The following is a 21,337-nucleotide window of genomic DNA, read 5'->3' on the forward strand; positions in this document are numbered from 1 at the left end:
CTGGGGGCAGAGCTTATCTGCAAAGACAGAGAACCCTCTAAAATCATCATGTGGAGTTTACCAGGGGGATATAGACGAAGCAAATGGTATAGGTACACAGGAGGTCTGTGTGTGTGTGCATGTGTGCTTGTGTGTTTATATATGTGTGTGTGTGTGTGTGTGTGTGTGTGTGTGTGTGTGTGTGTGTGTGTGTGTGTAGGTATGTATATTTAGGGATGTTGAGAAAAACTTAGAAGTTTGTGATTTAAAGATATGTCCAGTTAAAGTGCTTCTCCCCTTTTAAGGGATGTGCTGTAAGATGGCGTGATAAAGAATAATCCTGGTGTTAGAGATAAACAATTTGGATTCCTACCCAGGTTCTACCAATAACCATTTGTGTGACCTTTTTGAAAATGGCTTAGTGTGAGCTAGTTGGACTTGGTTGTATATGTCAGTAACCTTAGCATCAGGGAGTTCAAGGCCAACCTGAGCTCCATAGTGAGACCTGATTTTTTAAAACACTGTACTTAATCACTCCAAGGCCTTGTTTCCTCATTTGTAAAATGGAAATAATAATACCAATACTTACTAGGGATGTTGGGATGATAAGATATTGATTTAATGATTTAGCACTACGACTTGGCACAGGTTAGGCTCTAAATGCATGATAAAAATTATTTGGCATAGGTCATATAGGAACTTGTTTTTTTTTCCCCTCTAAAAACACATAAAGTTCCAACTCTTTTAAATTTCTGTCTTCTATAGAGAAATTCCTTGTTTATCAGAATACTGATAATAATTAATGGTCTAACCTTGGATTGGATAATTACGTTGTGTCATCAAGCTCTAGATTATTAGATATTATTTGCAAGAAAACCAGGCCTACAGTTCCTTCCAGACTGAACATGGAGGCTGCAAATTGAGTTTAGAGGATTACTGACCTTTAGACCCTGGCTGGCAGCAGGGGCAGCCCACACTCCCGGTCTTGAAAGCCACAGCAGGCTCTTATAATTGAGTTACTGCCTGGGATTCAGTAGGACTAATCCATCTATATGATTTCTTCGCCTGGTTTAATATCATTAAACAAAACCAAATTAAGGAGAGGGTGGGAGTGGAGTGGGATGAGGTGAATGGCTTTTCTGCTTAGGACTCTCTAGCACATCTCCATGGCCAGGATGAAGTTTATGGCTGGATGAACGGGCTGACGGCTCTGTGGACTAAGTCATGCTATTAACAGTCATCCCACTCCCTAACGGCACACATTTGTCCCCACTAACAGAAAGGAGAGTAGGGGGAAAGGTTTCCTAATGGTCAGGAACTGATTGCTGACGTCCATATTTCTGCTTTCCTATTCACCGACTCCTTTCCCTTATGGCCCATGTACAACGATTTCTGGTTTTTGAGCAGGTTTTCTTGCGGTTCTAACTCTCAGGGATCTTCCATGGGTTGTCACAAGCATAATCGGGAGACAAGCTGGACCTAGTTATACTTCTGCAGCTCTAGAGGCTAGTCTCACCTCACTCCACATGAGGTTGGATAACCTGAGCAGTGGGGACTGTGCGGCCAGTTTGCCAACAAGGGCAGACAGCCCTAGGAGGAGGGGCTAGCGTGTGGGGGGTGGGAGTGGGAAGCAATCACCAGGTCAGTTTCACTCTCTGCCCTATAGATACCCAGATCACAGCGCCCTTCTCTCCTTTCTAGGAGAATCGGTCTGTCTCAACTTGGACAGCTGGCCAGAGGTGAAGAACCACAGACTCCAAGACTTGAGATTTCAGCGCAGTTGCCAACAGCGGAGTCCACAAAGTGTAGGTAGTGACCAGCGCAACCAGGAAGGCAGACACTAGAAGTCTAGGGTGTAACAAGAGTGGAGGCTGGGGACTCCTGGCTTGGGAGAACCCCCTGTGGCAGTACAGGAGAGCCCTGCCTGTCCAAACGGAAAGGGGACACACCGCTAAAACGCGCGCTCGCTCGCCGGACTCCTTTGGGCTGCCAGGCTTTTGCTAGGCGGCAGCTGACGTCGGCGCGCCCCTGCCGAGCTCTGCTTTTACTACAGCAGGCAGGCGGCTTTGTGGGGCCCCGCCCTCGCCGCCCCCTCCCTCCCCCCGCGTGCCCACACCTTGTCGTTTATATAGAACGCACCCCAGTGCTGATTTGTGGCTCTCTGGGATCTGAGAGTTCTTTGCCGGGAGAGCGGCAGCGAGGGAGCAGGCGAGCTCCTAGGGGGTGTGGGTGTAGAGAGAGAACAGGTAAGGGTCGTCGGTTCCCGCTTATCTGCCAGCCAGCAACTGGAGCCCCTCTTTTAGCCAAAAGACAGGAACCTGAAAATGGATTAGAGAGAGGCGATCCTCCCTTTCCGAATCCCCGCCGGTGAGAAGCTGAGCGGCTCTGCGGTGTAACAGGCTCACACGTTGCTCATCACATGTTCAAACATTTCCCTTTCGGGTAGACTCGTTATTTTTAAGTGAATATTTTCGTCTTTGTTTTGATTTTTTTTTAAACCTTCCTCGGGGGTTTTATTTTGATTTAGTTGGCGGCCCGCAGCAGATTGGGAGAGGCGGGGAAAAGCAGCCCGTCAGAGCTTGGGCAGCCCACCCAGGCAACTCCCTGCGTGGCCGGTGCCCGCGGAGCGAGCGACCCGCACGGAGCCCGCGCAGGCCAGCGGCAAAGCCGGGGAGTCCCGGGCGCGCCTCCCGGGTGCCCCAAGCTAGCAGAGCGCAGCTGTCCGCGGACTGGCAGGAGCGGTGGGGCGCTGAAGCAGCGGCCGCACCGCTTTGTCTCTGCACTTCTGGAGCGCGGCGAGCGGCTCCTCCCGCGGCCAGTCGCTCGGGCTCGGGCGGCGGCTCCTCCTTCACCCCTCTCTTTTCCTCCCCACTCTCTCGCAGGCGGCAGCAGCGACAGCAGTGGGGAAGAGCGGATTCCGCCCGGAGCCACAGTGAGAGCTCGCGGTCGCGACTTGCCGCCCTAAGCGCTCTCCCAAGTCCAGCCCGCTCGGCGAGGACTTCCTTCTTCTGGACGAACCTTGTCAAGCAAGCTGGGATCTATGAGTGGAAAGGTGACCAAGCCCAAAGAGGAGAAAGATGCTTCTAAGGGTAAGCCCACTGGCCAGTCCTCCTTTCCTTTGCTCGGTTGCCCTCGCCCCCCTTGTGTGCGCGCCGCCCGGTGGCTCCTAGTCTCCCTGCCAGACCCTAAGCTGCCCATGACCTCTGCGACCCGGGACAAAAACCCAGGAGGTCAGGGCCTCTGAGAGAGTATGGGTTTGCAACACTTTCCCTCCTTCTTAGCGGAATTGTGGCCCCTCGAGTGCATCAAATCTCCTCCACTGCCCCTCTGAACGCATGGTGGCGGCGCTGCGGGTAGACGAAGCTGCTGCAGCCTGGAGCGCCAGGAACCGTGCTGCCTGCTACATACTGAATGCCTGCCTGTATGTGTGCGTGTGTGTGTGCGTGCGTGCGTGTGTGTGTGTGTGTGTGTGTGTCGGTGTGTCTGTGTATGTCTGTCTGTGCGTGTGTGTATATCTGAGTGTGTGTGTCTAAGTGTGTGTGTGTGTGTGTGTGTGTGTGTGTGTGTGTGTGTGTGTGTAGACGCTCCAGAGAGTGTGTGTGCATATGTGTGCTGCGCGGGTGCAACATGGTGACATACTCAGGAATTTGTCCCACTCTCAAGGTCCAAGCTCAGACCCATGTTCAACCCCCCTCTCCCTTCCCCCAATGCAAACAAAGAGCCTGGCCCATATGCAGAACCCCTCCCCCATGCTTCTTTTCACCTCACACCCCTTACTCCCCAACTTCCTACCCATCCCATTCAAAGGAGAAAGCAGAAAAGGAATGTGCACCTTTTGACATGCCGCGTGCAAAAGTGAGCAATCTGGATACCCTGGCGCCGCCCGCGTTGCGCCTCAGTAGCGCAGCCTTGCCAAGCCCCGGGAGAACAAAGGCTCTTGTCCCCTTGCCACTAGTGCCTGGTGGTAGTGGGCCTCTGCAGGAAGGCACAGTCCCTTTTCTCAGCTGCTAGGGATACAACTACTTGGCCCAAGCCGCCTCTGGTCCCATGTCCCCTAGAGTGTACTTTTCGGCCTGGGGCCTCCCGCAGGCAGGATGGGGACGTGCAGCAGAGTAGGCTAAGGCTGGGACGAACTCAAGAAAAGGAAGGGGTGTCCTCCGCTATACCAGCTCCTAGTAATGGTCTCCTTGCTGAGGACCCAGCAAACTGGAGGAAGCAGCCTTGAGGACTAGGGCACAGAAACAGGCACAGGGAGGAGGTGTGGGCGAGCCCTAAGCTCAGATGCAAGTGTCTGGAGAGTCACAGTAGGCGCTGGGGTGGGCTAGGTCCTAAGGACCACATGCACCCTCAAAGGCAAAGACTCACTGCTGTTGAGGTGGATTTTCAGCACCTGGGAGTGGGGAGAACTCCAGCTCTTGTTGATGGGAGGGCGGGAGGGGGGAGTTTAATTCTTCCCTGAACCCTAGGGTTCTTTGCCTCCCAGGCTTTCCCCATCCCCTTTTCTCTTCTCTTCAGGTTCTCTCAGAGCTTACTTTTTCAGGAGATTCTAGGGTAGCGCCAGCCCACCCCTTGGGAAATTCGTCAAAGTCTTCTTCAGTTCAGGGCCTTTATCCTTATTTCTAAGTGGAGCTGCTTCTATTCCCACTAGGCAAAGCAGTTGACTAAAGGCTCCGGAAGTTTGTGGTCGGTTAAATCTGTTGTCAGAAGGGTCAGAGGTGTCAACTTAAGGTATGGGGACCCACTCAAACGACATGGTGGTCGTTTAGGACACACATACTAACTGTAACACTAAGTTCTGAGACTAGAAGTGCAGTTTCCACGTTTCCGGGGCTCTCTTAATCGTGAGAGTTCGCAAAGATACCTTCATGATAAGGAAAAGCGACTGAAGGGTCCTGGACATTTATTTTTGACATGCTGGAGATTATATATGAGGGTCTTAAGGTGAGGATAGCACTTTATGGTTGAGCAACAGCCCAATACCTTCCCCTCAGGTGTCATTTTCCACCTAGAGCTGAGAGAGGGAAAGGCAACCTCAAGGCTTTTGCAGTCTGATTGCTCCAGGTACCTCCTCACTCCCGTCTGAAACTGAGACTACTTCAACTTTTTTGTTGGAACTTCGTTTCCTTATTTCTAGCAGGGTTTGTTTCCCGCTACATTTGAAGGATCCTGAGCCAAATTCATTCACAGAAAACGACTTGCTGTTTTAGGTATATAATTTGCAGTTGTTCAGAATGGATAAGCACGTCTCGAAAGAGGAGCACAGGTCTCTGTAACTCAGTAATGAAATCTTCTTGCCAGGCGTATGTCATGACATTTCCTTATGTTGCCTCATCACATTTGAAAACACAGGCCTCTCTGTAGGGATCCTATAATTAGCCATTAGAATTGTGGTTGGAATTAGAAAAATTAATTTAATTGGGAAAATTGATAGAAGGGAATTTACTTTCCTGCGGAAGTGGGGATTTTCTTCTGGTTAAAATCAAGATTGCCATTTCAGCCATGCTGTTAGTTGTTGACTTCAGAGAGTGTTTTAAATAGTGGATGTCAAGTATTTGTTAGTTCCCTCCCCCTCCTTTCAAGTATTTTATATGACAAAGATACTTTTGGAGATGAATAGTATCAGATCTACTCATTGTTTTAACCAATAAAATTTATTTACACAGTGAAGAGATTTGGTTATTTTCAAATGTCCTATATATAAGTCACATTTGTCATTTTCAAATCTCAGGTGTTCATTAGCATAATCTTTGTAACATAGTAAGATATGGGATCAAACATTTAATAGATATTTTAAAAATACATTTAATTTTGAATGATGCTGCGACAAATGATTGAATCAAGTCAAATAATTTAGTAGCAGCTTGAATGAACTTGGTAATATGTTTTGCAGCCTACTGCTCATTTAAATTCATCCTCCCACCCTATCATTTGGGGCTCATGCCCACAGCCTATCATCACTACATTGAAGATTATTATAGAGCACCACATTTCTAGACTTTCTCAATCACACATAGTGAGTGATCCGTAGCTTATTTTGTACGACTGAATGAAATGGGGTTTGGGCTGGGTGTAGTGATTGTCACTTGTAAGCTCACTATTCCAGAGATCGAGGCAGGTTTAACGCCAGTCTGTCTTACAAATTGAAACTATGTCTAAAAAACAAACAAAAAACTTAAAAATTAAAAACAAAAAGCACTCCCCTTCATGAAAGACAAAGCCTCACCCCAAGCAAAGAAAAAGAAGCATAGTATTTAGAGCATATAAATTTTCGAATGTCTTTTTTTTTTTTTTTTGTAATGTCCTTCAACTCTTTGGGGCCAAGGCTTGTGAATTTTGGTAATACTTTTAAAAATTGTAACCAGATAGGCTAGACTTTTCTTTCTGGGAGAGGGCAGGGTAGAGTACTTGATTCTATTTGAAATTTATTAAAAGGACCTCTTGAATAGCTAGTAACCTTTTGTACTAATGTATGCTTTTCATATACTTTAAAGTTTATCTAGGTGTATCGTTTAGGTCATGTAGTTCTTGAACAAGATGATGTATTTCCTTCACAAGGAAATAAAATGTCTAACATTTATTTATCCAAACAGATATTTGCATGGTTTTTGATCACCCTTTTCTGTCATATCACATCAGCTCTATCAATACTCTGGTATTAGAAAAGTACTCATAGCTGTGTCCAATTTATGGCAGCTGTTCTGTGGCACTGAACAACTTGTAGCAGACAATTGATACCAAATGACTTCAAGAATCACGTAAAAGTACTAGGTGATACTTTATTCCAAATCGCTCATTTGAGTCATTGCAACATATTTGGACTTAGATGTGTTGATTTAACCACACTTTTCTTTGTGCTTAGTCCTACAGCTGCAGGCAAGTTTGAAAGTCACACAGACTGTGGGTTCTCTGGTGAGAGCATTTGCATCACTTGAGTTCATGGTGGCCACTAAGTGACAGAGGCCAATTCCATGCTATCCACTTGCATAGCTGTTGTTATACACTAGATTGTGAGACGTATGGCCCCATCTCATTTTCCTTTCCTTGCTGGACAGTTCTAGTAGTCTTTCTACCCTACCCAAAGAAGCAGAGGACTTTGTGGTTAGTCAATCAGCATAACATGGCTTGAATTCTGAATTCCATCACCAAAGGTCATCTTGGCCACTGACACCTACTGTCAGCCTTACTCTTGGGCCAAGCAAAGCAGGTGTTTAGAGCAGGTGCTCACTGGCAAGAAGTCCTGACTTAGATGACCTCTTATTTAAAAAACAGTGATCATAATCTATTGCTCATGTAGAGATTAGTTTAATTGTTTTTTCCATCATTCTATCATAGACCCAAGGTTTGTAGACAGTTACCATGAGCCCCTTAGTCTCTTCTGTGGTGAATGTGGTGATTGCAGCTTCAGGAAGATGGTATGCCAGGATTGGTCTCTAATCAAAAGTGTTTGACTGCTTTGGGGGTACAGGGTAGACATGAGCAGACACAGTTGCCAGATTTTCTTCTTTCTTATTTCTGGATATGTACAGCTTCTTTATTTACATACACAGAAGCTAGAAGGGGAAGCAAGTTAAAGCAGAGGATAAAGATGCTGTAACTTCTCCCTGTCTTACTACCGTTTTCATGAAGTCCCTTTAGAATAGCAGCCAAGTCATTAAGAGGGGCCAGGCTGCATCCTAGGGCTAGTGATAAGGGTGAATCTGGAGTGGAAATAGATATTGGGTTAAGTCATAAGTGAAGCAGGGTATGGGCTGTGACAAGAAAGAAGTCGCTGAGGACCGTGCTTATGTCAGGGATATAGATTTGTAGTAGTTGTGAAGATAGGTTAAGGGGAGAGGACATTGGAATCTGAGTTTGGATGGTAAGTCAGAAGGCTCATTTTGAAGCCGTGAGTAGGAAGCTGAAACTGTTAAGATTTCAGGTTTCTCTGCAGCTGTGCTGTTTTATGTCCAAATCAACTCCTCATTCTGGGAATTACAATCAACATAGAACAACCAGAATGTGTTGCAGCTCCTCAAATATAGCCAATAAAAAGGCTTTTTAGTGTCTCCATTATGGCTTATATTTTTGGAGTTGAGAAATTTGAAAGGAATGGACAATAATTGCCAAGATTAAACAATTCAAAGCAGAAGAAACACATGGATTAAAGACTGATGGGTAAAGCAGAACCTACATGTCTGCTACTGTGCCCAGCTAAACATTACCTTTTAGGTGTGATGATAAGGCACATAATATAATCTTAACAATTAGTACAGAACACAGATATCTAGGTAACTCATTTTGTATAGTCATTGTTGCACACTGTTCTATTCAGAAGACACAGTTGTCACTACAGCTTATCAGTGCAGGCTGAGGAGTAGGTTTCAGTAGGTTACATTGTTCTGTGTAGCGTCATTCATGTTTAACTTGAAAAATAGGTTATTTATTTATGGTATACAAGGCAAGGAAATTTGGTTATATCTTATATTTGTCATTTTTCCCTTCTCTTTTGTTCTTTATGAGATAAGTTTGAAAATTAATCTTGAATATTCTGTGAAATCCAGGCTGGCCTAGAATTGATGATGCTTCTGCCTCTACTTTCTAAGTGTTGTGACTAAATGTGTATGCTACCATGCCTGACTGGATGTCATATCTCGATGAAACAATTTTAGGGTGCATTCAAGTTTATATGTAGGCAAATTCACATTTTTTTAAATTATAGTAGTCCCTTATAGTATTATTCCAGTACTTACCTTTAATTTCTTTTGAGTGGATGGCCATTTATTTTTCCCAGAGAAATGTTTTCTACATTATTTACCTTGAAAATGAGGGGGTTATTTTTTTTTCTAAAGAGATATATTCCTGATCTTGAGGTATGGTCAAAAATAAGGAACTATTTTGTTAAGAAATCTTAGTTTCAATAAACATTAAGCATAAATTATAATTACTGAATGTTGAGATTACTGTAAGGGGAGGTCTCATGCCTTCCCTTGACTCTGTCTCTGTTACATTCATTTAAGCTTTCAACTTCAAATGGAAATGGTATTAGTGTCCCTGACGAATGACCTTTGGCAAAGGCTAAGGCTAGAGGCTAATGTTTTCCTTGTTGGTTCTCTTAAATCTGGCAGTACCATTGACTTTTTGCTGAAGTATAGTTTTATTGACATTGTAGAGAGTGCAATAGGTCTGGTCTGAGTTGGGGTACTTGCTTGGCCTGTCTGCCGAGACATCAGATTTGGTTTAAAGGGATTTCTAATTATGAATGTCTGTTCTTTATGTATCCTGTCAGCAGAACCTGGGAGGAAAGAAAGAAAGAAAAAAGGAAGAAAGGAAGAGAGAGAGAGAGAGAGAGAGAGAGAGAGAGAGAGAGAGAGGGAGAGAGAGGTAATGAAGGAAGGAAGGAAGAAAGAAAGGAAGGAAGGAAGGAAAGAAGGAAGGAAAAAAGGAAGAAAGGAAGAAACTGATGAAAGTTAGAGCTGATTAGAAGCCAAATTATGAAATAGTCAATGAAAATATAGTATGAACCCAACATCCTTTTTGGTTCTTCAGGTTTACTGTAGTAACATGCACATCTCTGAAGGATGCATGTTGATGAATTTTGAGAAATATTCGCATCCATATAATCAGCACTGAAGTAATAAGGGCGGCGGCGGGGCTCCTCTCAGCGTCCTGTTCTGCCTACTCCTCCCACCTATCCTCTAACCAATAAAATGGGCCAGGGCAGTGCCTTTATTAGCCAATGACCTTCCTCCATCACAGCACTAGTGTGATATCTGGAATGTTGTCAACCTACCCTATTCTTTCATGACTCTTTCAAGTCAAAGAATAACTGCTGTGTTGACTTCTCTTACTATCAGTACACATTTGTCAGATACCAAAGTACGTTGTAGTGTTTGGTATATGACAAGCCACCACCTCACCTTTCAGCGTACTTCCTCCTTGTTGATACTACTCCTTGTCTTGTTCTCTTGTTTCTTGTTTCTTTGAAGACCTTACTCTGCCTCACCCTAGGGCACTTAATAGTTTTATATTTGGTAAGACAATAAAAAGTAGTTATTGGATTACCTAGACAAGGCAGAGAAATCCTTCAGGCAGCATGTTCTAGTTCAACTACTGAAAAACACTAAACATCACAATCATTATTATTGTAGCACCTACATTATTGAGTACTTGCTACTTATTAGGCATATTTTATTTTTATTTATCTCATTAAGTCTTTTTATACATTGTGGCACTGATTATCTATCTATCTATCTATCTATCTATCTATCTATCTATCTATCTATCTATCTATCATCTAACTACCTATCTGTTGATTGATTGAACTATACATTTAAAATTATTTTTATTTATATGTATGTTATATATGTGTGTGTTGAGTGTGTATATATGCATGTGAGTACATTTGCCCACATGGCCAGAAGAGGATGTCAGATGCCTTGAAACTAGAATTATAGGCAATTGTGAGCTGCCCAATGTAAATACTTGGAATCAAACACTAGTCTTCTGGAACAGTAGGAAGCACTCAGCCTCTAAGCTAGTGGTTCGCAACATGTGGGTCGGAACCCCCTTGGAGGTCAAATGACCATTTCACAGGGTTTGAATATTAGATATTTACATTACAGTTATAACAGTAGCAAAATTATAGTTATGAAATAGCAACAAAAATAATTTTATGGTTGGGAGTCAGCACAACATGAGGAGCTGTACTAAAGGGTTACAGAATTAGGAAGGTTGAGAACCATTGCTCTAAGTCATCTATCCAGTTCATTTTTAGCTTTTATGGTAGCCAAATAAATAGTGATTGGTATGCACTATATGACTGTTGAATGATGTGCCGTATAAGTCCACCAAAGGTCATTGGTTCTTCCATGTATAGTGCTACATCCTTGTAATCCTAGCACTCGGAACATAAAGTCAGAGTGTAAGGCCCTCGAGTCACACCTTTCTATCTGGGATGTAATGCTCACACAGAGGTTCTGGAATTTAATGCCAATTGAGGTTATACAGTGAAGTCATGTTTCAAGTAAACCAAATGGTAAAACAAAAGCACGATTATACGATGTTCTGTTATTTTATATTATGTTATGCTATGTCAAATTCTTGCTTTGTTGTCTTGTCAGAAGGCAGTACACTGGAGAAAGACTCTGTCGTTGCCTGTTGGTGGTTTAATCTGATACACACCTGAACATATTTATATTGTAACTCAGGACCACCAGAGTCAAAGCTTTAACTTAAATGAAACACTTATCAGTGGTCGGTTAGTTTTTAATGCCTCTATACGTAGAAGGTACAATTTTCATTGAGCATCCTAAAACCAGATGCCAGGGTTTTCACATGAAATACTTGACAAAATCTTTATAATAATTTATGCAAGATAGAATATACATAGTTTCCTCACTTTTGAAAGATGGAAAAACTGAGGTAGAAGCAATCTTGTGTGATGTCACTCATCAAGATGTCAGAATGATTGTCCAAAGACTGGGAACGGTTACTAAAGGGGTTCTTACTCTATACCTTTCATGTTCTATAATGCTTACCTATGAAAATGACCATGCTGTTGCCAGTCTAGTCTGATGTCATTGTCAGCCTGTACTGACTCTGTGGTTCTACTGACAAGGTCTGAGCCAGAACGCAGGTCTCTCAGGAAAACCATTCTGACTTTTATGATGTCCACACACATTAATTTAAATGTACTTGGAACTGGTTCATTACTATGAAATAAGTTCAACTTCCACTTTATAAAAGGTTTTATGTGTATGCTTTTAAAATAAAAAAGATAACGGAATGAGGATTTGAGCCAGGTTTGTCTGAGGACGCATTTACTTGCTCAGCACTATGTTATATGCTGTATCCCTAGACAGCACATCTACATCCTTTCAAGTCCTGATCTCCACAAATGTAAGTTTAGGCATATCCATCAACATAGATGTAATTAGGGGGAATGTGTTCAGACATGCATGGTTGTTATACTATTGTGGTGTCTACAATGGAGCACATCTGATCTTTGTTGTTGTTGCTGCTGCTATGTAGTGTACTGTGGTGGGCCTTGGACTGCAGCAGTTGAAGAAACCAGTTGCTACGATAAAAGCTGTGCTTTCTTTCCCTACCGCCCTTGGATATTCTAAGTTCTCACTTTGCAAAGTATGTTTCACATCACTTGCCCATTTCCCTGAGCCCTTGTGGTAGAGAATTGGCCTTTTGACTATGGCTATCAACAGTTAAGCAGTTGTTAGTTTGAATACAATAGCACAATTTTCCAGCGCTGTATCTGGGAAATTTTTACCCATGTACTTGGAGCACACACTTCTTAATTCAGTGTTGAATAAAACTCCACTTGTTTTATTTTATTTTTCATTACACGGTATATGATTTCAGTCTGCTGATCATCAGAATCATATGTTTCATTTCCCTAGTAGGTCTTCTTCAATTCTCCCTCCCTCTCTATTTTCTCTCCTTCCTGCTCTTGTCAACAGATGTCACTGGATATATTAACTGAATGTGCTTCCTTTGTGTGCACTAGGCTAATTGAAAGAGTCTCATTTCTGGCTTTTCTTACTTGATAGCTATATTAACGGCAGTGAGTGAAATCGCCCCCACTTCCTTGAAATGGAGTTGTAGTGAATAAACTTTTCACTACTTATTATATAACTAATTTTAAATGGAAGAATTAAAATGTGAGCTTTAGTTTTCATACTATTTGTGCTGCATTCAGTTAGATAATATTTCCAAAAATATACCTTGTTAACAGAGACACCCGCTTTGAACAAGCATATTAATTATAGTCCTCAAAGTTGGGAATCATGTAATGTTTTCCTCTGCGCTGCAGCAACCTATGTTTAACAGCCATAATTAACAGTGACAGGTCTATTGAGTGGTTATAGGTAAGTTTAATAACAAACACGAGACCCAGCTCTTCTGAAATCCCTCCAGATAGTGTAGGTAGAATTTCAACTGCTCTGAAACTGAGGATTAGTAAACAGCTCAAGTTCTTAAAATATTTATCTTGCTGATAAAAGTAGAAGTAAACAACCCAAAGAAGGCAGGCTGAATGCAGTTCTTGAATATGCCCATAGATATTTTCAGAATCGTTTTTTTTTTTTCAAACCAGACTTTGAAAGCATTGAGAATTGACCTGCTTATTTCGCCTTTGATTCTCTGTGTGTATGCTTGCCTCTCCCCTTGGGGGGTTTATCAAATGTTAAGTCTTCCAAGAGCTCTAGGATCTGCACTGGTTTTCAGAGCTCACAGAACAATGCCAGCCATTCTCTTGGAAACAGGGCAAGGCACACCTTCCATGCTCTCTTTCCAGGGAGCACTTGTTTTCCAAGTTGCTGGGAACTGGGCGGTCAGGCAGCCCTGCTGTAAGGTCTGGTCAAGCAATGTCCCGCAGTCGCCATGTATCTGGCAGGCAGTTTTATTACAAACCTCAGCGTGCTCATTAACCTCGTGATGTGGCAGGTGCCTAAAAAAGAAACACGGAAAAGTTGTGTCACCAAAGGTGAAACTTGGAGAGGAGCTGCATGGTGCCCGGCATGACAAAGCTCCTTCCAGGCAGCAGCAGACAGCAGGGGCAGCAGAGGGTTTTGCCCCCTTGCCTCTTCATGCCTATGATGTGACCCGTGACCCGCTGGAGTGGAAGGGTCACAAAGAGCAGTTGCTGCAGGTTCAGGCCAGGAAGCCTTTGTTTTGAACTTAGAAATCTCTGCCTGTAGCAGCGAATACTCTGGATTCCAGTGCGCTCCAGCTGACGGGAGACCTGGGACAGGCGTTAACATTTGCAGCCCCAGCCCTGGGGTGGAATGGAGGAGTTGCCTTTCTCCCTGTCTCCACCCCGGTACTTAGCTCTCTGACACACTTGCTGGGCACCTCAAAGACCAGAGACAAAAGGCCAAAACAGCAGAGAGAGCCTGGAAGTTATGGCTTGGCCAATGCTATAGCTTTTGCATTCTGTATTCTGCTTAATGCTAGCTGTTCCAAAACTGAACATGCATCTTGAGCAAAATGCTCCCAGCTCTTTTGAATTTATTTGTGATTTTATGTTGCTTATGTTTCATTGCGTTGCTTTTTTGAGATTACAAAATAACGCATGTTCGCTGAGGACAATTTGGACTATCATAAATACACAAAGAAAATATCAATCAAGGTTTCATTTGCAGATTGACTTTTAAAAATATTTTCTTTCCAGTCTTTTTTGTGCATGTTGAACACACTCATAGACATTGATAATTTTAACTGTGTGTAGAATCACACACTATTAACCATTAACCTCCTAATTTTTCTTCCATTATATGTTTGTGTCATTAAACAGCCTGTGCCCTCAACCTTAATAAGCCAATTAAAAGACTCAATAGTAGAAAGTGGAACAAGGAGATTGATTATTTAATATGGCCACATAGTGAAAAGGGCAGAAAGATTTAGGCTCTTCAAATCTGCCTTGAGTTTAAACAGAAGGCCAAGGACTTTCACATCTAAGAGGCCTGGTCAAGGTGTAGCCCTGACTACCAAGGACCCATTTGTATCTGGGCTTCAGTCTCCTCTTATAAGGTGGTCTGTCTGACAGGTTATTAGGACTGTGGCTGGTGTCTTTTCCTTCTGCCAGCATGAGTTTCTTGGGGCAGTGTTCGTTTCTTTGGGGTCTATTGTTTTAATAGTATAACAGTCAGATTGGGAGGCACATATATCTCTTTAGGATATCTTCATTTCTGCCAGGCCCCATACATTAGGATGATATTTTGTCTTGAATCTGTCATCATTTGTAGTGTGTATTGGGTGAGGACTTGATTATGATAAAAGAGACAGATGATAATTTTGTGACTGTGAATCAAAGGTTTTTTTCCTACACCTCCTTGAGATCCTCCTCATTGGACTCCTTATAAGTTATATACTGCATAAATGATAGTACATAAATGCACACATAAAACTACAAGTTCAAAATTAAAGACACATGGACACCTAGTCATATGCCTAAATACACAACAGATATAATCCTAGAATAATCCTTTAGGAATATACACAAAGGAATGGAAATATAGCTCATTGGTTGAGTGTTTCTCTAGTGTGTACCATGTTCTGGATCCCATCCCCATCTGGCCCCTCTCCCAAAGGAACCTTTAGGTCAATGTTTCTCAGCCTGTGAGTTGCAACCCCTTTGTAGGTTTGAACTACCCTTTAGCAGGGGTTGCCTAAGACAATTGGAAACATATATATTTACATTATGATTCATAACATAAGCAAAATTACAATTATGAAGTAGCAAAGAAAATAATTTTATGGTTGGGGGTCACCACAATATAAGGAACTGTATTAAAAGTTAGAGCTTTAAGAAGATTGAGAACCACTGCTTTAGGTAGTTCATTTAGATATTCATAGTTTCTACTCATATTCTCAATTTTCAATGGATACATATATAAATATATAATTAATGTTGTAACGTAACATGAATAAAATATTGCTATTGATTAACTTCAAACTGGCATTTCTGCTCCAGTTCCTTGCCCTGTATTATCCGTATTCTTTCTATATTGTATGGCCCTTCAAATGCAAGCTTAACTTTTCTTCTTCAGGAAGTCTTTCATTCTCCAGAGAGTCTTTTCTCATGGAACAGGAGCTGCTTGCTCCCTGAACTAGTCTGTAGATTACCATTTGACAGTATGTGTGAATGACTCCAGATATCTAGCTCATGCTTCTATCTTTTTGACCCTATTAACTTGAGATCTCCTCACAAAACAAGTGTTCAATAAATGTGTCACCTAGTAACAATGTTCAACACCCTCCCTAGATTTCTGTAAATGGCATTAAAACTACACACTCAGGTTTGGAAAGATGATTCATCCATTAAGAGAAGGCTGTTCTTCTAGAGGATTCAGGTTCAATTCCCAGCACCCACATAACGATTCACACATGTCTGGAACTCCAGTTCCAGAACTTCTGACACCCTGACACAGACATACATGCAGGCAGAACACCAGTGAACCTATACAAAAATAAGTTACATATGACAAATAAAAGCCACTATCCACCCAAAGCCATGAGAAAGGCAGCAATCACCCGGGTTAAATATCACTAACACTTTTTGTGACAACTGCTACTTTACATCTTCTGTATAAAAATGGATGTCTCATTGAAAACATGGATTTTAGAGACTTCAGCTCGTATTTAAATTTCTCTATTATTTGTTTTCTAAACTCCAATTACTATGAGCTATAAATACTTATAATTATCTTACATGATTATTTTAAGAATATGTTATCAAGGGACCCTTGCTATAAGGCCTAGATTTATGTTCAACTATTCACCAGAATAAAAATAAAATAACATAAAATTTATAAAATATGGAACAATCACCAGAGATTTACATACATTTTGGGCCCAAACTAGGGTGAGAACCATTCCATATGTCTCTTACTTCCCTATCTATTAACAAAGCCAGGTATTGTGCATAAATATATTTAACTCTGAGACGCAGGAGGTTTAACTGGGGGATGAGTTAAACAAATTGCAATTCTGGTGTTTGTAGTTCTTATTACACTCTTTTGAATTCTTGAGTCAGGGTTTCTAGTATGTCAAGGCTGTCTCTACTCTCAGTGTAGAGTAGAGACATGGAATTTCATGGAATCCCTGCTACACATTGAGTGAGCTAACACATGGAAAGGACCAAAGAGAAAAATAGTTTATAGAATTTCGTCATTAGTAATATTGGTAATGTTACTAAAATAATAGTGACTTTCATATTTATTACTCAAGTCAGAGGATTTTTATTAAAGGGCTTGTGGACAATAGAAAAAAATGTAAATTTGTATGTGTACCTGACAGTCAACTACCAATCTAAAGGATTTCTAATTCACTAGTTTATGTTTTAATTTATTAATTGATTGATTTACTTAATAATATTTATAGAGCCTTCAGTGTGCCAGGTGCTTCTTTAGACACTCAGAAGACAACAGTAAACACAACATATAATGGTTCCTTGCTTTCACAGAGTTCATAATTTACAAGCTTAAGTTTGGGATACAGGCTGTCTATGTAGGAGGCCTTTTGTTCCCTTTCGATTGTACCTGTCAAGCAGATTTCATTATTGTTGATTTTTGAGACAATGTCTCACTCTGTAACACTGCCTGATCTGGAACTCTCTCCATAGAACTCACAGAGGTCTGACGGACTCTGCCACTCAGTGCTTATACTTACTGGGGCTCTGGCTAGGGTAAACTATTAAAGATGTCAGATGATATGTATGCAAGACACAGAGTGTTGATCTGCAGTTCAGGAACCACTAAAGCTGTGGTTCTGCAACCTACATGGACATGAGCATTATCTCTTATCACATGTATGCTCTTCCATGAGAATCTGATTCAGCAGACCTGAGTGGAAGCTATATACACATATACATGTAAATCTCAATCTCTCTCTCTCTCTCTCTCTCTCTCTCTCTCTCTCTCTCTCTCTCTCTGTCTGTGTGTGTGTGTGTGTGTGTGTGTGTGCATGTATGGTTGTATGTTTGTGGATGTTTATGTACATGATATGTATGTATCTGGGTATCTGGTTGCTTTTTTTTAGTTTTTTGAGACAGGGTTTCTCCGTAGCTTGTCCTGGTGCCCTGGAACTGGCCTCAAACTCACAGAGATCCACCTGTCTCTGCCTCTCTAGTGCTGGAATTAAAGGCGTGTGCCACCTACCACTGTCTAGCTATCTGGGTGAGTCTTAATTTCAGGTAAGTTTGGAAAAAGTTGTCCCAGAAACAATCACAGGGCTCCCATAAACTGCATGAAAATGTGCACTTTTCTGGTGAACAGAGTCCTTAGTCTTGTACAGATTTTTGGAGGTTTGACACTCCAGTAATTACCAACTGTTTGGTGAAGTAGTGCCCTGTGATCTAGGCACAGTGTTATTGTCAGTTGTGAGTGCTTCAGGTCCTCAGTTCGCTCCCATGCTCACAGGTAGAATAGAATGTTTAGATGTTTTTTTTCTCTTTCGCTGTTTTTCCTGTTCCTCCCCTTTCTCAGCCCATTTTTCTATTATTGGCCTGTTCTTTAATAAAACGTGGTGATAGAAAAAATTAGAAAACCTGGTTTCTTCCAAAGGACTGGGATAAAGTTTTGAAGAGGATGTTAAGAGCTGGCAAATCCCTGGACAAGGTTAGGATGGAAAATGCCAATGTCCATGTCTAGACCGTTCTGTTAACTTGATAAGGGGCGAGAGATATTCCTCTGCCAGTCTAGAACAGGAAGAGGTGGGATGAACGAGGGAATGGCTCTTCTTAAGTATTGCTGTCCTGTTCATAGTTGGTAGCTCTAAGGAGGCTGGACTGCAAGTGTGAGGAGCAGGCTCGGCCTAGGTTCACCTCTACTCTTCTCAATGTATGGTTATCAAGCAGTGTGTGCTGCAATTGGTTCATGAGCAATCAATTGCATTGACCTATTACAGCTAGTTACTTTGAGTTATAAATGGTGTCTATTTCTCTGAATCAGAAATTCAGACTGCATAGGATGACTTGGTTTATATCACATGAGAGTCTTTGGGACTTTGACAGATTTCATCATTTCATAAAACACCCAGCTTCCTCCTTCTACTTCACTGGACATAAAAGCAACTTTTGAATTTATGACACAAAGAGCATACTTTGAAAGGGCACAATGCACAAAAAGGAGAAAAAGGAAGTGAGGCAGTCCACCTCCTCTTCTGAGGCCATTGTCTCCAGACATGCGACAAAGTAATACGTTGAACAATCTTGTATTGATTTTAGTGCAGATTTAGGATGTGAAAAACCTAGTGAGTCATAGGTGACTTGCTTAGTTTACCTGGATGGAAGAGATGAGTATGGCTTCTCTCCTGAGAGTAAGACTTTGTCTAGGATACATTTTTTCTGAAGCAAATTATATAACCACAAAACTTAGTTTACAGAAACTCTACCAGGGACTGGATATCAATGGTGAATGGGCAGGCAGTTGTAATATTGGAAGAGTTTGATGAAGTTTTTCTTTTAATAGCGTGATCTCTAGTATACCAAGATGTTTCTTGAGGGATCAAGAGCAGCTTGATTAAAAATAAAGAAACAAAAGCCAAACTTAGTGATCTCTTATTGAAGTCTTTAGCAATTCTAGCTATTACTCAAATAGCTAAAAAAAAAATTACTGTTACTCAAAGTGCCTATTTTTCTGCTAGCTTGCTTCTGAGGTCTTTAAATTTTTTATTACTTATGATTTTAATTTCTCTTTCTCCCTCTTCCACTATTCCCTTTCTCTCCCTCTGTGTGTGTATGACTGAGTCTTAGTGTATAGCCAAGCTTGAGCTCAATCATTATCCTCTTACTTCAGCCAATGCTGAGATTACAAGCATCTACTAGCATGTCTGACTGCCCAGATTCTGAGTCATAGATTCAATGGCTAGAAGGAACACTGTATGTCATTCATTCAGTCCAACCTTCTCATTCTTGAGAAAACTCAGGCTTCAGAGAAGCAGTGACATATCCGAGGTTAGGAAACAAGGTAGTGGCCAAAGCCCAGTCCGACCATTTCCACATTAACACACGTAGAGTTTGAAAATCTGTGGTCCCCTTTACTGATGATAGCAAAATCTAGGTATGGAATAAATATTTGCGTCTTTTTTCTGATTATTTTATCAAATGAAAAATTGTGATGTAGAGCCAGAAGTCCTTTCCGATATCGTCAAATCCAGATTCCTTTGTCTCATTTTGCTATTTCCAGATTTAAATGAGGTTGTTTATATCCTTATTTCTATGATCCAAAAGATTTCTCTCTTGACCTTCCTTCCATTGACTCTGTGACATGCCATGGTTGAAACCAGGTCCTTTGAGGGTGGCTGTTATTAAAAAGCTTTCCTTGGAGTGTTTACAGTAACTTCTGTGACCTAAATAGGAAGGCTTGCATTGTTTTCCTGCATAAAAACAAGAACAGTTTCTAAAAGTATGTTTATCTCTTTTCATACCGTTATATTTATTGGTGACTAAAGAACCAAAACATTTTTTTTTGTTTTTTTTTGTTTTGTTTTGTTTTTTTATCTCCGTGTTAGGTGAGCACATGCTATTTCAACAAAACTTACACATTTGGGACTTTGTGTCCCGCAACCATATTTTCTTAGACAAGAGTTTTACAACAGTTCTACAAAGTGACATTATAAGAGAATATCTCTTTAAAATTTTATTTTATTTTTAATTGAGATAAAATATACTTTAAAATTTACCACCTCAAGTGTGTGAAGATTGGTAGCATCGAATGTATAACCCACATCTATAGCTTTCTTACGTGAATTTGAAACTCTAAGTCCATTAAATAACTTCCCATTGCTCCTTTCCCATTCTCTGACAATAGTCGCTCTAATTTACACTTTTATGAGTTTAATTTCATTAGATACCTCGTGTAGATAGAACCACATAGTGTTTGCTGTTTAGTGACTCTTTGATTTTACTTACCCTAATATCCTTGAGGGTTATTGCTGTTGTAGCATGCGTCATACTCTCTACCCCTTTGAAGGCTTAGCAAAAATTCATTGACCACATTTTGCTTATGTTCCCATCCATGGATGGGAACTAAGGAATGAAAATGTTACTTTGGCTTATGTTTTTAGAGAGACAGTTCATTGTGAAGGAAAAACCATAACAGTAGGACTGTGAGGTGACTGGTCATGTGTATCCAAGTCAGAAAACAGAAGGCTAAGTGTTGGCAGTCAGCCTACTTTCTGCTTTTTAATCATCCTGGGATCTCAGGCTATGTAGTGGTGTTGAGTTCATGCATGGTAGATTTTTTCCTCAGTTAAGTTTCTCTGGAAACACTCTTTGTTTTCATGACTAGACTTGTGTCCTCTAGGTAATCCTGAATCTAGTCAGGTTGATAATAAAGATCACCGCATGTGGTGAGGAAAATGAAACAAGATCCCCAAAGGTCAATCCCAGTGACTTTCAGCTTTGAGAATTTGAGAGCAGAGACTGGTACAATTCTCAATCCCCTTAAGAAGTCAATGTGTTTGTTTAAAACGTGTACTTCCTGTATGGTTACTTCTGTTACCCTTCATGTCTGCATTTGGGCTGGCCATGCTTTCCCATGTCTTTTGGACTATAGTACAAAATTGTTAGACACAGAACCTTTGTTACTATTCTCTTGATTCCCAATACCTGTGACAGAAACTTCCCTATAAAGAAAGTAAATTAAATGATTGCATGAATAGAAATTTGATTTCTTCTGTCATTTAGGAAAAGCTTCCACCCTAGTTTTGGAATAACTACATTTTAATTTGTTTATTATCTGTTTCTTCCTTGTGTAAAACAAGGCTTATGTCCAGGAGCACGAATTAGATTCAAGTATGGGGCAAAAATTTTCCTTAAATCTTTGTGAGAGTAGCAACATTTGTTGAATGCTTGGCATCAATG

The 21,337-nt window shown here is 41.4% G+C and overlaps 1 protein-coding gene across 1 annotated transcript in view; it reads left to right on the plus strand.

Annotated features, from left to right (window-relative positions):
* Positions 1-2,107: 2,107 nt before the first annotated feature.
* The window catches only part of Fgf13 (fibroblast growth factor 13), a 504,366-nt gene continuing 485,136 nt past the window's right edge, over positions 2,108-21,337 (plus strand). Inside the window, exons 1-2 of the mRNA XM_041637239.1 lie at positions 2,108-2,225; positions 2,862-3,068. Coding sequence (XP_041493173.1) covers positions 3,020-3,068 — 49 coding nt within the window. The 5' untranslated portion in view covers positions 2,108-2,225; positions 2,862-3,019. The remainder of the gene's footprint in view (positions 2,226-2,861; positions 3,069-21,337) is intronic.

The sequence above is a fragment of the Microtus oregoni genome, unplaced genomic scaffold (assembly GCF_018167655.1).
Source record: "Microtus oregoni isolate MIOR12 unplaced genomic scaffold, Mior012 000052F_001, whole genome shotgun sequence".
NCBI lineage: Eukaryota > Metazoa > Chordata > Mammalia > Rodentia > Cricetidae > Microtus > Microtus oregoni.